We start from the raw sequence: 16,835 nt of genomic DNA on the forward strand, positions 1-16,835 counted from the left end.
TAAGTCCTTCCAGGCCTCTCTGAAGTCTTCTTGTTCATCATTTCTTATGGCACAATAGTACTCCATTACATTCATATACCATAATTTATTCAGCCATTCCCCAATTGATGGACATCCCCTTGACTTCCAGTTTTTGGCAACTACAAAGGAGTTCTTGCATTAAGAATAAAAAATGAAATCATAGTTCCCAAATTCCTTTTCTACCTAAAATGGTTAGAAAGTGCTTTCATAATTATGGTCTTCTTTGATCTTCAGATAATACCCTAATATCCCCATTTGACAAATGAAGAGACTGATGAAGTGACTTGACCAAGGTTACACAGATGTTAAGTGGTAGGCTGGGTCTCACACTCTACAAAGCCTCTTCCTTGTGGCAGAAGGCGCTTTGTTAGTCATAAAATTAGTCATTCATCCCAAACTTTGACTTTTGACACCTACAAGTCATGCCATGAAGTCGTTCCCTACACCACCTCTGTTGCAGTTAGTACATGTCTGATGGAACGAACACACACACACACACACACACACACACACACACACACACACACACACACACACACGGTTCTCTAGCTTTGCCTCTGGTTAGGATTCATATCAATTGACAGGATTAAATGTCTCTGTGATACCAGAGACATTTATTCTTTATTATTCATTTCATTTCATCTCATTTCATTAACGGGAAGCCTTGCCCCTAAATCCCACAGGTATCCTGCAGGGGGAACAGGACTGAGCATTCATTTGCCTCTAAGGGAAGCAGACCATTATTTTCCCTCAGCAACTCTCTCAGACCCCATTCCTGATCTTTTTGTTGGTATAGGTGCCATATCCTACCCTTATGCATTCCTAAAAAAAAGACTTTCATTTACCTGGAAGAGAACTGAGGAAGATCTGAAAGGATACAGTGTTTTATTACTACCATGTTAAATCTAATATACACTAAAAAGAAAACGAACCACACATAACAGAGATCTCATTTCAAATGCAATCTTTTTTTCCTGTTCCTATTTGTATATTGACCTGTTCGTGTTTGATAATGTTTAAGATGATAATAAAGCTATTAATAAAATGTTTAGAGGACTCTCATTCACACAATCATTTAACAAATTTTCTGAGCACCTATTGTAAGTGCAGCATGGGTAAGCCCTGCGGTGCCCACAAAGAACATGGCACATGGTCTCTGCCCTCACTAAACTTACCAGAGTGTGAAATTCTGGAGACCTAACAAAGATTAGCTGATATTGGCAGCTGTGTCCTTTCTATCCCTCTTCTCCAAATTCCCATCATCTCCATTCATACACATACCCACCCCAACCCTTCCTGCTACAATGGAGATTTAGGAGTTGAATAAACATTGCAAATGGATTGGAGTTCAACAAACATTTTCGGTGGCTAGAGGCCACACCCATATTAACAGGAGCATTGTGGGTACAATCTTCCCACAATTTCCTGGAGGGAGTCACCTTCTGCCTTGCAGATTCTCTGGCATCTGGACTCCTATTCAGGCACCACTCCCAAAGATTCCAGTTCCAGATTCCAAGATATTGGAGAAACAGGCCACAGGAAGAGCTGAAAGGGTCTCCTTGCACCATGTCCCTCCTCTCCTCCCCCAATCCCAGAATGTCAGTATAACTGTCTTGAGGTTTTTTCCTACTATTGAAAAAAGACAACAGACTATAAAGGTCATCAGAAATCATTTATTTACATTTTCCCTTAGAAAAAAATATACCCCCCATTGATTTCTCAGATGCTAAGGCTTTCAAAGGGAGGAGGAGGGAGAAGGGATGGTAGCCAGAGAAGGCTCCACTTCCTATCTGAGTCATTCAACCCATGGCACATGGGCTTCCCTGAGATTAGCCCTAAAACAATGCCTCCTTGGTAAGGTGAGTCCATGATGCACCCAGGACTTTGGCTTCTGTTCAGATTCTGTCAATGCTAAGTTGAAATGGCATGAGGAAAGGCAGGGGAGCACATAATGCCAAGTATCAAGAATGGTATTATGAGGCTGAGGATGGAGGCAAGGAAGAGGGCCCAGAAAGATTTTTTTAGAATAGTCCATCCCTCATCACCTCACTTCTGGCTGGGCTCAAGCCTTTAAGAGAGAGAGAGATGCACCTCAGCATTGGCCACACAGGGGAACACTGCTACTACCTTCACCAACTGGAAACCTATTGACTGTGGGCAATAAACCAATTCAGCACAAGCTCCTTATTCTCATTCACCCATTTAATATTGGCCTTGGTTTTTTCCAGAGCCTGCTCCAGGGCCCGGGTTCCTGAACCAAAGCCAATATCCATGTTGTCCGCTTTGAATTGTTCAAGCTGCAGAGGAAAGAGAAGATTAATCACATCTTCCTTCTGCTTTAGCCACATATATCACTGTCTGGAAGCCATTGTCTTGGGAGGAAGGCTGATCTGTCCATAGGGCCGTGAAATCCTTTCCAGAAATTACCCTTTCCAGAGATAGTAGCCCATATTCCATAGGAAGTGAAAATCTAAGCTGCAAGATACTCTTCCCACGCTAACACCCCCCTCTCCAATAGATGTCCTTTAAGTTTTCCACTGTACCACATGGCTCCATCTAGGCTAATCCTTTCATTTTACAAATAACTAATGGCCTGAGAGAACTAATTTGACCCATGTCAGGCGGGTACTAGGTCCTGAGTTTCCTAACTTAGTTTTATTCCCACCATACCATGATTGCCCAAAGGGATTATGCAATGATCCATTGAGAAAATAAGAATCAGTCTTATTGCTGAGGCAATGAGGCAGGAGCCTGCAACCTCTCCTGCCTCTGTGGTGGTTCTTCTAAGGAAGGTGCTGCCCAGGCGAAGATGAGATAACCAAGAAAGAGCCTTACCTCTTGTAGTTCAAACTCTGTGGAAAACCTCTGGGTCACAGCCTGGATTAGGTTGGAGAAGGAGAAGGAGCCACCACCATAACTGCACAGAGGGATGAATAAATCAGAAGAACTGCTCTCTGTTTCCCTCCTTGCCCAAGGGGCCAACACTTCCTCAGGATAAAGTGAGGTCATCGAAGCTCTCATCATCAAGAGACACAGCGAGCCTCCACTTAATCACTGTTTTTTAGGCTCTAAACCTACCTAATCTAATAATCAAAGTCTAATAATCAAATCAGAGCAAGTCTGTTTGTTCTACAAGTCTCTAATTCAAAGCCATGTTCTCTGGCCAATGCCTTCATCAATACAAGTAACTCTCCAGCTTCCCAACCTCAAGCCCCTTCACAGGAAGGGAAGGGCATCAAACAAGTCAGGGTTTGAAGAAAGCTTAGAGGGGCAGCTAGGTGGTGCAGTGAATAGAGCACCAGTTTTGGACTCAGGAGGACCTGAGTTCAAATCCAGTCTCAGACACTTGACATTTACTAGCTGTGTGACCTTGGGGAAGTCACTTACCCCTCCCTCACACCCCCCATTGCTTCACCTCCCCCTTCAAAAGAAAAGAAGGAACCTTAGAGATCTAGTCCAGGTCTTTACCTTCACAGATGAGGAAAAAAACAGGCAGTGAGATTGGAATTACTTTCCCAATGTCACACATATAGCAGGCCCAGTCCAGTAATCCCTCCCCAAAGCCCTTCTCCCAACAGACTCACTCCTGGAATAGTTTTTTCCAGTTGCTTCGAACGAAGTTCCAGGTCAGACTTTGCCCAATAACGTTGCTACAGATGCTGTTGATGGTAGATGTTGCGTCTTGTTTCCGGATCAGCGAGGGATTCAGAGTATAAGACAGGTATCTGGACAGAGAAAGTCAAGACTAGCTAAGGTAGCATTTTTCACAGTTTCTATGGGTTTATTAGGTTAAAAATTAACTGTAAGAACTAAGGTTGCAAGAGTATTTTTCTCCCCAGAAGCCAAAGTACTTTCCTGTTTATTTTCCTATTGTCAAAGACCAGTCAAGCTAAGTCAGAGTGACTCATCCCTACATCAAACAGGGCCATAGACTTTACAGCCATAGGAATTCTGTAAGACTTTCTATTAAGTCTCAGAGGGGAATTGCCATCTGCATTGGTGGTTCAAGTATCTTCACTGGCAAAATTGCAGATATTATAAGCATTAAAGAAATATCCTCCTTACTCGTAATAGTATGCTTTGAAGAGTAGGTACTCCTGGGGAGTAGCCTCTTAGGGGAGGAGGAAAAGGGAAGGGAAAGAGATTAGGTTCTAACATCAGCTATAAAGTGAACAGAGATCTCCTAAAGTCAAAATTACTTGGGAAAATCCCTTGAATAACCAGTGGATTACAGTATAGTACAGCATGTCCCCAAAGTCTTGGTGCAGTTCTCTTAGTGAAAACTTCACTAAGACTTTTGGGAAACCCTGTATATTGAAACATTTGTAGCTGATAAAGGGCTGGATATTTTTAAAAGAAGACAACCTATCCACTGATGGGTTGGATGGTTTTGCTAAATTGTTTTTTCCCGTTTCCTTTTTCCTTCTTTGTTACAAGTGATAATTCACTGAATAGGGAAGAGGGAAGGGTGTGTTCAGAAATAACGATGACAGAAAAAAACCAAGATATTAATAAACTTTTTTAAAACAAGGTAAGCACTCTCAGAGAACAAATAGATATGAGGCGGTTGTTATAGAACTAGCTTAATTTTTGTTACACCCAGTTAATCTACTGATGAGAAGAGAGGTGGGAAGTAGAATTTCTACTCAAAGGAAAAGTAACAAAAACACAAGCAAAGACTTTGCTAGCAGGAAAAATATTTTGGGGGGAAATACTCTTGGAAGAGCTTTAGACATAAGAGTCATCCTTTGAAGCGATGCATGTACCACCAAGGAAATGTTCCTTCCTTAAGTTTCAAGGTGAGGTACGACAGGACACAAGGAAACAAGTAAGGGACTTCTGGCTGAACAGGAATGTTAGCTAGGAAGGCTCACCAAGCTTATGCCTCTTAATAACTTTACCCGCCTCAGCAGAATGTATAAGCTGGTTGTAATGAAGTATCCAGAATCACAGTCAGGGGGACAAGATGGTCACCTATTAGAGGTGCTATGTGATAACCAATGCTGATGAAGAAAACAGGCAACTTCATGGAAGGCTCTTTATGTTATACTTACTCTAGATAGACACTAATTGGGTAGAGTGGCCTGCCACTACTATTCAAATAGTTATTTTTCTCTCTTTTATTTTTGGTCAAGTGCATCTAGTTGAATTGGGGAAAGTTAAATGCTTGTACAACGGCCTTCCATTGTAGTTGCCCTTATATTTAACAGATTGGGAAACTGAGTCAAATTCACAGGATTAGTCAGTGGTAGAATCAAAGTTAAAGCCCAAGTCTCCCTCTCCTAGGATATAGGGTAGCTGTTTTCATGGACTTTCAGTTATATTTTGTTTTTAGCACTTTTGACTCTTTGAATTCAGTTATTGGTTGAAGTTGTTTAGTTTTGGCTATAATAGCATTTTAAAAAATCCTCCATGCCTGCTATCTGCATTTTGGGGTAGGCTGGGGATTTCAGAGGACTCCAGAGGATTCTGGATTACCTCAGAGCATGAAATCCTCATGGATCCTCTAGGATTCCATGCCTTGGTGCCACCCAGAATAACTTAGGGATCACTTATGGTTTGGCTATTATACTACACACACACACACACACACACACACACACACACACACACACACACACCATTTATAAAGCATTTATTACATGTCAAATGCATGAATGGGGTGGGGGAGAGAAAGTAAGAGAAGAAGTCCAGGGATGGCCACTTGTTTCTCCCTTGCTCTAGATTTCACCTGCTTTTAGCTACTTTTCACTTGTTCCCACCTAATCACACACCACACACCTCTCTAAGATCCACACTTCTTTGCTGCAGGCCAGTCCAGCACGAAGCTTATCAGCCTCTGTTACCAGGGTGGCGTTTCTGAACTGGTTCCAGGCAAAGTCCCACTCAGCCTCTCCACCTCTGGCAATGGCTTCGCAATAAATGGCAGATCTCAGATTGGGGTGGATCCTAGAACCAAAATAGCAAGTTAAGAAGCTTACAAATGATGGGATTTAGCAAAGGAAGGAAATGGAGGGGGCAGGGGTGTCTTTTCAAGTTCTTAGACTCTTGGGGTAATGTCACCTCTGAGACAGCTAGAAACATCACTAGACATGGAGTCAGGCATGGTGTCTAGTTCTAGCTTTGGCTTTTCAAAGCTATTTGGCCTATCTTGGTCTGTCTCCTCATCTATAAAATTAAGGGATTTGTAAGTTTTCAAAGTAGGTGATACCACCCCCTGGGGGGTGCTGGAATGACCCAGGGAGGTAGTAGCAGCCTCAAGTACAATTGGGTAGGGGGCATTGAATAAAAATAAAGGGGTGGTAGAAGTGTAAGGAAAGAAGAGACTTTTGAAAAACCATTGATACATGTTTCATCTGTTGTGTAATAGTTAGTCACAGTGATTACATTATTTTTCAAATAAACACAGAAAAGTTATAACCCATCAGTGATCAAGTCCGCCAATAGATCTTAACAAGCAAGTGTTGGCAGTGAAACTGTCAGGTATTGTTGGGAAGTTCATCATGCATCAGCAGGAATATGTGTATGTGATGACTTGTGGACAGTATATGACTGCATGAAACAATCCTGCATCATCAAAATTTCAATGCAAGAAAATCCCCCACAAACTTACAATAAATTATTAAATTTAAGATGCATCATTTAAAATAAAAATTTATATTTTTTTGAAATGCCACAAATTTCAAAAAAACCGTTAAAGAATTAAAGAAAGTAGATTTTCAGGGAGATGCTGAGTAATTTTTCTTTAAGGGGGCATAGGTCAAATAAATTTGGGAACCTCTGGATTAGGCAAAATGATCTAAGGCCCCTTTCTATCCTAATATTCCATCATTTTTATGACTATAGATGTGGCCACAGGACAAGTACCTTCCCCCACACACACCCTCCCCACCCCTGATTAGTGTTTAGCATATACTTCCCATATACTAACAATACTTACGGATTGTTTGATGGGTCTGTCATCCACTGGCTGAATAGTTCTGAGGCCAGGTCCCCACATTCAGCAAGACCGTTAGAGCAGGCTGTGCTAATAGCATTGATCTCATTGTATCTGCCCAAGGAAGAAGATGCATTTAGAGTATAGGTAGGCAAATGGGGATTGGGGAAAGCCCCTCTCTTGTGAACACCAAGGAACTTGTCTCAGAGTAAACTTGCCACCTTTGCAAAGGAGACTAGGCAAGCATTTAGTACAATCACCCCCAGAATTTGTAGTTCTCCCTAGCACCAATTGTCTTTTAAAAATGGAAAACCCTTAAATGGACCAAGACATTCCCTTCTTTGAACAAACTCCCAACTCCACCAAGAAGTTATCTCCTTAGTCCTGTAGGGCAGGCTAACTCAGCAGCCCAACCCCATAGCCATCTTCAGTGGTAACAAAATGACTTCTTCCCCTGTTCATAAAAGACTCCTGTTCCCATGATAGCAACTGTGAAATAACTGAAAGAGATGAGAGTGTTTACTAGAACAATGACCCCAGCAGCTAGAAACATGAGAGGTTTTTTTTGCCTCTTTGTGTCCTTAGTGTTTAGCACAATGCCTGGTACATAGCAGGTGCTGCTAGTTGACTGACTTGTATTTGTATCCTCAGCACAAAGCACAGTGCCTGACACAGAGGGATAGGGATTGAATCTATGCAGAGGTGTGAAACTCAAATAGAAACCTAGCCCTGGTGGCTGCAAGTTGACTTACAAAAGTCACAAACTAGCATTATCTAAGTTTCATTATATTTTTGTTTATTTTGCTAAACATTTCTCAATTCCATTTTAATCTGCTTCATGCCCCACTTGGCTATATGCAGGTTTGACACCTTGGGTCATTAAGAAGTTAATCATCTTGCCCAGGATCCCCACAGCCTATAGTATGTATCAGAGGTAAGACTTAAACTTGGGTCTTCCTGGATTGAAGGCTAACCCTAAACCACTGATATATAGCTTCTTATCCTGTACTTTGTATGTGTGCAAATGTTTACTGATTGAATGATTAGATCCAGTTTATCCAGGATATATTTTAAAGGAAGAGGACAATTTTTCAGCACCTAGGTCTTTGGGGTGTCTATCTCTCTGGCCCAGTAAAGTTGAGGGCAACAAAAGACATTCCAGGATAGTGTCTGAAAACAAAGATTATGGGCTCTGAGGTAAGTTCCCTCATTTGTGACATAGTACTCCTTCCTGCACACCCTTAGCCCACAGTCCCCATATATATACTCACTGTTCCGTCAGTGTGGGAGGACGTTTCGTCCAATTATCGGTGATATTCTTAAAATATTCAAATAATGGAGTAACCTGTTTCCTCAAATAGTTCTATTTGGAAAGAAGAAGATTTTTCAAAAGCTTTTCATGTTGCCCCCTTTCCAGATTAATCTTTCTGATCCTAAGTAGCATAATGCAACAAACAAGCAACCAGAAGACGTCCAGATCTCCTCTCTATCTCTTCTTTATTGGACACCTTAGATCCTTCCTAAGAGCCTCAGACCTAGAGCAGTAACTAGGGAGGGGCAGCTTTAGCTTTGCTCTTGGGCACCCAAAATTGGAGGATTCTAAGATTCTATTCAATTCTTTCATTACTGAGCTTTTAGTACCTAATGAGTTTGGTTTATTTTGGCTGGATTTGGGGGAGTTCTCAGTATGGAAACTCCCTCCCAATTATGTTTGTCTATCAGAGATCTGCACACCATCTTTAATTTGTAATTTTAGGGAGATGCTTACAAGGCATTGATACATCAATTAACCCTGTCTAAGATCACCCAGCTAGTATGTACTAGATATTCCTAACTCCAAAGCTGGGGTTTAACATCACACTTCCTCTCGCTAAGTAAGAATTACTAATTAAAATAGAAAGTTACCAGATAACTTCCTATTCAAAGAGAGATTCTCCCTGGCCCAAGCATACCCTATTTCCCACTTTTCCTCTCTAGTCCACAAAGGTGCCACCTTCCCTAGCAGTGACCTCGCATCATACCAGGGTCTCCCTCTGTGGGTTCCTGAGATCTCTCCCTTTATCCCCCCATCAATTGAATTTGTCTTTAAATGTTTATTTGAGAATACCCTTCATGCCATAAACATATTTGTCAAGTTTGTCCCAGATGCCAATCTGTTCATCCCCTAAGATCATAGTGAGCCATAGATGTTCTTTCTGAATTTACACAAGGAAGGACATACATGTTCTACTCTGGTATTCTGAGTCCAAATTCCTCTTAGCCCATGTGTGACAAAGAATTCAGAAGTTCTATAGGCCAAGATAGAAACTACAAAGTTTGCAAAATATGTTTCCCTTCTTTGTCCCCTTATCCACCACCTCCTATGGTGACTCTCACTTCCCTCATATCAGGTACCTAGGGATCCCATGTTTCCTCCAACTCCCTTTTTTAAACCAGCACCTATAAAAGCATCTAATTTATTCATTCTGAAGTATATATGACAGATGGATAAAACTTCATATGTGATGACCTCCCAGGAATATTTCTGTTTTAAAATAAGACAAAAACTTAAACTAAAGAAATGAAACTCTAATGACAGAATTTCAGGTACTGCTTCAGGCATTGTGAATGGATGCTCTTATGGACCCAGGACCTGTCCTTCTACCCTTAAAAATCATACCATACATAGCCAAACACTTGCTCTTCCTACCATCTAGCCTACCCCAACTCAGGTCCACCATGACCTTCATTCAACCTAGACCTTCAACTAAATTTTCTTACCTGCATGGGGCCGTTCACTTCTGATCGATCAAACATGAGCCTGAAGTAGCTAAGACTGCTGAGGGCAGCCTGCCAGGGCATGTATTCCACTTCTTTTACCAAAAAGAGTGTGTTGTCCAGAGCCAGCGTTGTTGAGACATATTGGGCCCTGAGCATAAAAACAGGACCTCAGGGCTTCCAGACCCAAGTGAAAAGTTCCCCTTGCAATCCTAGCTACATCTTCAAACTTTCAAGCGTTTTCTTTACTCTCCCTTTCCTAACTCAACTTATATAGGAAATTAAGGTTTATAAAGCATTTTTTCCCTTAATAAGCCTGTCAGGAAGACAAGATAAATGTTATCTCTATTTTACAAATGATGAAATTGAGCATTAAAGAAGTGAAATGTCCTGCCCATTGTCATACAGAAAGTGTCAGAGCCGAGATCCAAACCTGGACCTTCCGACTCTGAGTCTAGTCCTCCTTCTCCTCCAGAGATGGCCAGGCCATGGAGTTTGTCCCAGAATCACAGATATGTTAAGAGTTTCAAAAGGACCTTAAGGATCATCTATTTGTACCCTCTCATTTTACAGAGGAGAAAACTAAGGAACAGAGAGATTAAGTGACTTACCCCAAAATCGCCTGACTAGTTAGTGGGAAAGTCAAGACTAGAGTTGAGGTTTTTTATTTCCTCATGCAAGGCTCTCTCTATCCCTGTTTCCTATTCTTCTATTCCTATAAGCTTAGATAGCCCATTGGTGTGTGCCCTATTGGATGGAGGACATGCTTACCTGGCTAAGTTAAAGCCATCATGGATGATCTGAGCCCTGTTGATGACTGGAATGACCTAAAGGGAGGGAAATAAAAATATCATTAAGGTTTACATGTGAATGTGAGTACCAAGAAAGTTTAGGGCATGAAAAATCCTCAACATTTCCCTGAGTTTCACCATAAGTTATCTAAATTCATAGGCAGGATTGCAGAGTATGGGTTCTAAGCTCCCTCAGAAACATAGATCCACTGGTTTCTGAGTAAAGGCAGGAAGCAAGGGTTTCAAACACTTACAGAAAGATTAGTTTGTAGCTGATTCTGAAGCTGCTTCCAATTGTTATCATCATAATTCACCAGGTAATAGCCAGTCACATCGATGTTCAAGAGTATCCAATCATTTGTGCTTGTCACTTTAAAGTCGTCAAAAGTCTCTGCAGATAAAGAGATATGTTGGGAAGCCAGCATGAGAATTTCACTCGATTAAGTTTCAGTTCTGATCTTACATATATACATACATATACACACAACCCGCCCACACCTATCCACATGTTCACCCAAAATGAGTAGGTTATTAAGTGCACTGAGGGTCCAAGACATAGCATCTCTAAGACCAGGTTGCCCATGGATGGGGCAAAAAGGTAGTAAAAAGAACCAAAGCCCTGACTTCTGGGACAGATGTTTTGAGAGTGTAGATCACTGCCTGCTAGTCCTGTGTGTATCATTAACTAGCCATGTGACCTTATTTTCTTTGGATTTGGGTTTCTTCCTCTAACATCTGGATAATGCTTGTGCTACCTACCTTACACTGGTATGGAGATAATATGAAATAATAATGGGTATGAGAACACTTTGGAATCATGCAGTTCTCTACAAATGTTAGGAATTATCAACTTAATCTAAACTCTGCCTATAAAAGGCTGGAGGAAAATGGACTTCCACAATCCAGAATTGTGGGGTTTTCACCCTAGAAATTGGAGGAGTTGGGGTGGAAGAAATGCTCGAATATAAATACCCAAGAGGAAGCCTGGGAATAGCAATGGGGGACATACCCTGCCCACCCACCCAAGAGCAAAGCAGGAATACCTGACTGGCCTCCGTTAAGCCATTGATCATAGTTTTCTCCTCCACTTTTAATTGCCGAGATAGGTACTTTCCACAGGTAGCTGTAATGAGAAAGACAAGTAGATTCCCTTGTGTTCTTCTGAGTACTCATTCCCTCATCCCAGAGAAAGTAGATCTGAGACACATGGAGGGGGATGCTTCAGCCCAGTTTCCCCTTTAAGTTCAAGTGCCTGTTCCACAAGTCTCTGTGGATAATTAGTATAGGCATCAAAGCTCCAACAATTCTCAACACAACCCCATCCGAGGGAAAGTTTCTTAAGGTGGGCTTGAAGGGAGATGCCCTCCTGAGCTGTGGGTACCACTTCTTCCCTGGCCAGTGGCCAGGGACAGTATGGACAAGAAACTGCCAGTCAGTGATATTTTCATTTAGCCTCAATAGATATGGGGGCTGACGGTTTCTAGTAGAATCATCTCCTGGGAAGTCAAAGAGAGGGTTAAGGACTTCATTGCTTGGGACTAATTAAATACAAGCCAGAGAAAATTCCATGCAATATCTTTCAGAGAGGGACTTAGTTACTACGAATTTTGACTACGGTGGGGTGAGGAGAGGGTTGTCTTTTCCACTTCCACTGTCCTTCCAATTCGAACCTAGATTCACCCTTGACTCACTTGAACTGAGAGGGACGAGTGACATTGGAGGTGGGGTCTAGCAGGAAGTGTTTCTGGGAGACAACACCAGTGGCTGTGTTCAGTGTCAGCACAGGAAAGCCCATCTGGAGGATCCACCGATCCATGATATTTTGTATAGAGTCAGGCAATTTCACAGCAGACTGGCGGTCCACAGCCTATATGAAAAGGCAAATTAAGTGATGGAAAAGTCCTTTCAGATTTGAGGCACCAAACGATCCCATTTCCCAGAGAGAATTACATTGTGACCCAGTATTGGCTGAGATCGTCTCTGGGCAGAGTAAAGCAGACTTCCCCCTTCCCTTTCTTGGTTTCACCTTGCTCTTCTTTAAATTCCAAACCATCCCTAGCCTGAATGGAGAAAGAAAGCCACAGACTGGCAGTTGAGAGAAGATTGCAGCCTCTAAAGTTCTTACCAGCTGAAGTTTCTAGCCTCTGAATCTATAACATCTCTACCTGTCCAACAGAAAATACAATTTTGAGTCTACTCCATGCCCATCCCAAGGTCTTCTATGGGCAAAGCATAGGAGAATGTTAATGGATTAAATAGATTCAGAAGACTGGATTTCTTCAGATCCCCTAAAGCAGCACTTCTTAAAACTGTAGGTCTCAATCCCATATGGGGTCCCAAAAAATTTGGCAACAGTATAAGTTTTCTGAATGCTCAATGATCGAAAATGAATTCAAAACCAAACGTAATGAATCCGAGGTGTTTCTGGGAGGAACTGCCCACATTGCATTGTGCAACTTCACTGCTTTCTTGGTTCTGACTACACATGTGCACTTTGCAGTGCGCATGCCACCACACCATGCAACACCAATGAATGCTGCCAGAAATACCTTGGTCAGATTCAAGAATATTGTGTGTTATAAACTGCAGTGTTTTTATTGTATGTACAAAAACCTTACGTGAATTTTGGCTTGGGATTAGGACAGAATTTCCAACAATTCCTGAAACAGCTGTAAACATACTTCTGCCATTCCAAACTATGTACTGATGCAAAACAGCATTCTCAACATGGATGATTATAAATCTATCAAGTCTGAAAAACACTGAAGACTTTGAAGATGCTCTACGTCCTGCAGTATCAAATATTCTGCAGATTTAATTCTTTATGTAAAAATGAACAAGTGGATCCATCTCATTGGTATGCAGATTTGCTTTTGTCATTAGTAAATGGTAAAATTATATGTATGCCAAGGAAATGTTTTAAAATAAATTTCTTTATGATTTATTATCAGTGAGTGTTTGATTTGTATACCAATATACTGGGGTCGTATAAAAATTTCTGGGGGTAGAAGGAAGGGGTTGAAAGTGGAAAAAGTTTAAGAAACCTTGCCCTAAAAGAACAAACATAGTGTGGCATAGTAGAAAGAGCATGACATGCGGAGTTAGAACACTTGAGTCCAAACAGTCTGGCCCAATTTATTGCTTATGTTGCCAGTAACAATAACACTTAACCTTTCTGAGCCTCAGTTTTCTCGTCTGAAAAGTGAAGGAATTGAACAAGATGAGCTCTAAGGTGCCTCCCAGTTCCTAACGAAGCCTTTCCTGAACCTCTTTAATGCCAGTCTCTTTTCTTTATTAATTTTCTCCAATTTATCCTGTAGATAGTTTGTATGTGTCATCTCTCCTCTTAGAACATCAGCTCCTTGAGCACAGGGTCTGTCTTTTGTCTCTTTTTGGGTGGCCAGTGCCTAGCACTGCTCCTTAAGACATATCCTTTGATTAATTAACTAAATTATATGATCCAATGATCCTGAGTGATAAAAGTGTTGGCCCGCAAAAGTATGCAAGACAACTATTTCCACTCCTCTCACTATCTCCCTCATGGACCCTACTCCTGTCCTTCCACAAAACACCCTGAGTACTCTTACAGAGGCAAACAAAGTGGAATATGTATCCCTTGTCTTCTCTTTCTACGGGTCTTTGCTTTCCTTCAAGGACCACATCCTATAATATCATCTAGGAAATGTCAGTCAGTATGAATGCCCTGTTTTCCATCCTCTGAGGATCCTCTTCCACAATAAGCTGCTATCTACCCCCATACTCATAGACACATGCATGTAGTACAAGTGGACTCCTGGGCATGGTGGGAATCTTTAACTTAGCTCTCAGTACTGCCTGTATGGGAGTCAGGGTGGGCCAATATGGAGGCCTAATCCTAGCCTTTAGGGCAGGCTTTGGAAAGGAAGTTAGGTGTGATGGACACACCACAGAACCGGAAGTCAGAGATACCAGAGTCTTAGGGCTGGCCTTGTTAGTGACTAGCCAGGTGAGCTGGAACAAGACATTTCATCTTTCTGGACCTCAATGTCCTTACCTTTGAAACAAGGGATTGGACTCAAAAACTAAATGATCCCTAAGGGCCCTTACAGTTCAACGATTCTGATCAATGTAAATTGTACAGCGCCATCTATCCAGGGATAGAAGCTTTCTCACAAGAAGGAAATAAACTGTTTACTCACTTGTTGGAGGTGATTCCATAGATCCTGGTAGACTGTATTATTGTAAGAAAAGGCATGCAGGTAGGACTGTGGAGAGACAATCAGTTAGATAGAGTGGCAAGACTCTCGGATTTAGTGAGAGGATTTAGGTTGGGGTCCTAGCTCAGCTGCTTATTACCTGTATTACCTTTGGTTAGTCACTTAGTCTCTTTAGACCTGTTTGCTCAAGTATAAAATGTAAAACTCTCCACCACCAAGCTTCCTCCAAATCCCAAAGTTTCTCAATCTATTCCAAGTTGTACTATTGGCCAAGGCTTCTGTGATTGAAGGCCTCAGGAAAAGTGAAACCTGAGGGGGAACTAGGAACAGAACCAGGGCAAATCAGGACTTTGTGCAATCTTTCCCTTTCATCCTTCCTGCCTGCCAAGAGAGGGTTGTAGTTAAGTACTCACCGCCAAGCCTGTTTTGAAGAGGTCTTCTGTAAGGAAACTGGACAACATCCGAAGAACTGAGGCTCCCTGGAAAGATGAAAGATGGGCCCTCAAAAATGCAGTTAGAGAGAGGAAAGTTTCAAGGAGACTTTATGCCAGGGAAGTCAGTGGGCAGACAATCTGGCAGCCTGGATCTAGGGCTTCAGGTAAGTGCTCTCCAGTGCTAAGGAGCTCCTCAGGAAAGGGGCAAGATAGACACAAGGGCATGCCTAGGGCTAACTGAGCCCTTTCAGGCTAGCTCAGAGTTACACTGAGATTAGACTGTTTCTGAGAGGCAACATGGCCTCCTTTTCGGTTCTACATCTATGACTGATCAGGGACTGCAGAGGGCCTGAGTTCAAAATCTAGCTCTTCGTTGTATGACCTTGGGCAAATCACTCTAGCCCTCAATTTTCTCTCATCCGTAAAGTGAAAGAATTGGCCTAGAATATTATTTAAGGGCTATTAAACTACTCCATCTTATAATCCCATGAGACTTAGATAGATTCTGTAAAATTCTATTGGGTGACTCAGTGAAGGCTCTACATAGGTATGATGAAGGTGTTAAAATAGCTCTATCTCCACCTCCCAAGCAGAGTAGGATGCTACTGTGTACTTCTAGCCAGAAGGCCTTACCTTGCTGTAGGTGATCGTATCAAAGAGCTCACTGATCTGGGCTGGGGTGTTGATTTCATCTGCAGGGGTGGACAGTGGATGGGAAGAGGCCAGGGCATCGACAGCCATCACTCGGTGGATATCATTCAGTACTATGAGGTCTTTCTGCAAAGCCAGAAGGAGCCCCACCCCAAACCTTTACAGCTGAACAAGGAGAGAGCAGAGTACCTGCCTAATCCCCCTCTCAACCCCACACCCTTCATAAGTCATTGACTGATTCTAGATCTGTCAGATGTTTCCTAAAACACAATTCTGACCAAGTGACTCCTCGGCTTTAGAAGCTTGAGCCTGTTACCTCTACGGGCATTTAAAGTTCTTCACAATCTGGGTCTCAGAGAAATTAATATTATACTATTATGTTAATTCTGTATTATGTAATAACTATACATTGTATGTATAATATGTGAATATATACTTGGAATATCGTATTATAGACTATTTAGCATAATATTTTAGTACTTATTAATAGCTATTTTAACCATAACTATCAATAATGAATTTTTAATACATGATCCACCCTTTTCTCTTCTATGAAGTTCAGTCAGTCTCTGAAGGGTGTAACTGAGATGGTTCCAAGCCCTCAAGGCACAGATTAGCTAAACTGGGGGGTGGGGTTCATTTGTCAGGGGAATTACAAGTTGTTACAGTCCACCCCTCCAGCCCACCTCCCCTGTCATATTATATTACTGTGTATTTACTTTGTATATAGTTATCCTTTCCACATCACAGGGGTTAGGGGCACAGTGTGCCCCCTGTGATCTGAAAAAATCTGCATAGAATTCTGTGGCCCTCCCTTCATCCCAGAGAAAGACCCTGAATTGTTTCTTTTTCTTTTATGGAATGTTTACTTATTGTAAAATCTAGGTTCCGTGTTATCTGCTGGCCTTTGTGTGTGATTTGCAGCTCCCTCAAAACTCCCATTTAATTTCTTATGCCAACCCGCAATATAATGATGGGGAAAGTTGTGATTTGGATCCTATTTGTATCTCTGTACATGTGCTCTCCACTCTGTACATCCCACTCAGTA

At 41.8% G+C, this 16,835-nt stretch overlaps 1 protein-coding gene across 1 annotated transcript in view; it reads right to left on the reverse strand.

Annotated features, from left to right (window-relative positions):
• Positions 1–1,674: 1,674 nt before the first annotated feature.
• Positions 1,675–16,835, reverse strand: part of ANPEP (alanyl aminopeptidase, membrane) — a 30,918-nt gene continuing 15,757 nt past the window's right edge. The window contains exons 8-21 of the mRNA XM_072618415.1: positions 15,770–15,913; positions 15,116–15,181; positions 14,685–14,750; positions 12,198–12,373; positions 11,550–11,629; positions 10,761–10,897; positions 10,487–10,542; positions 9,719–9,866; positions 8,230–8,321; positions 6,962–7,072; positions 5,803–5,970; positions 3,606–3,746; positions 2,857–2,938; positions 1,675–2,318 (exon numbers count right to left, since the gene is read on the reverse strand). Of these exons, the coding sequence (XP_072474516.1) occupies positions 2,166–2,318; positions 2,857–2,938; positions 3,606–3,746; positions 5,803–5,970; positions 6,962–7,072; positions 8,230–8,321; positions 9,719–9,866; positions 10,487–10,542; positions 10,761–10,897; positions 11,550–11,629; positions 12,198–12,373; positions 14,685–14,750; positions 15,116–15,181; positions 15,770–15,913 (1,620 nt within the window). The 3' untranslated portion in view covers positions 1,675–2,165. The remainder of the gene's footprint in view (positions 2,319–2,856; positions 2,939–3,605; positions 3,747–5,802; positions 5,971–6,961; positions 7,073–8,229; positions 8,322–9,718; positions 9,867–10,486; positions 10,543–10,760; positions 10,898–11,549; positions 11,630–12,197; positions 12,374–14,684; positions 14,751–15,115; positions 15,182–15,769; positions 15,914–16,835) is intronic.

Source organism: Notamacropus eugenii, chromosome 1 (assembly GCF_028372415.1).
Source record: "Notamacropus eugenii isolate mMacEug1 chromosome 1, mMacEug1.pri_v2, whole genome shotgun sequence".
Lineage (NCBI taxonomy): Eukaryota > Metazoa > Chordata > Mammalia > Diprotodontia > Macropodidae > Notamacropus > Notamacropus eugenii.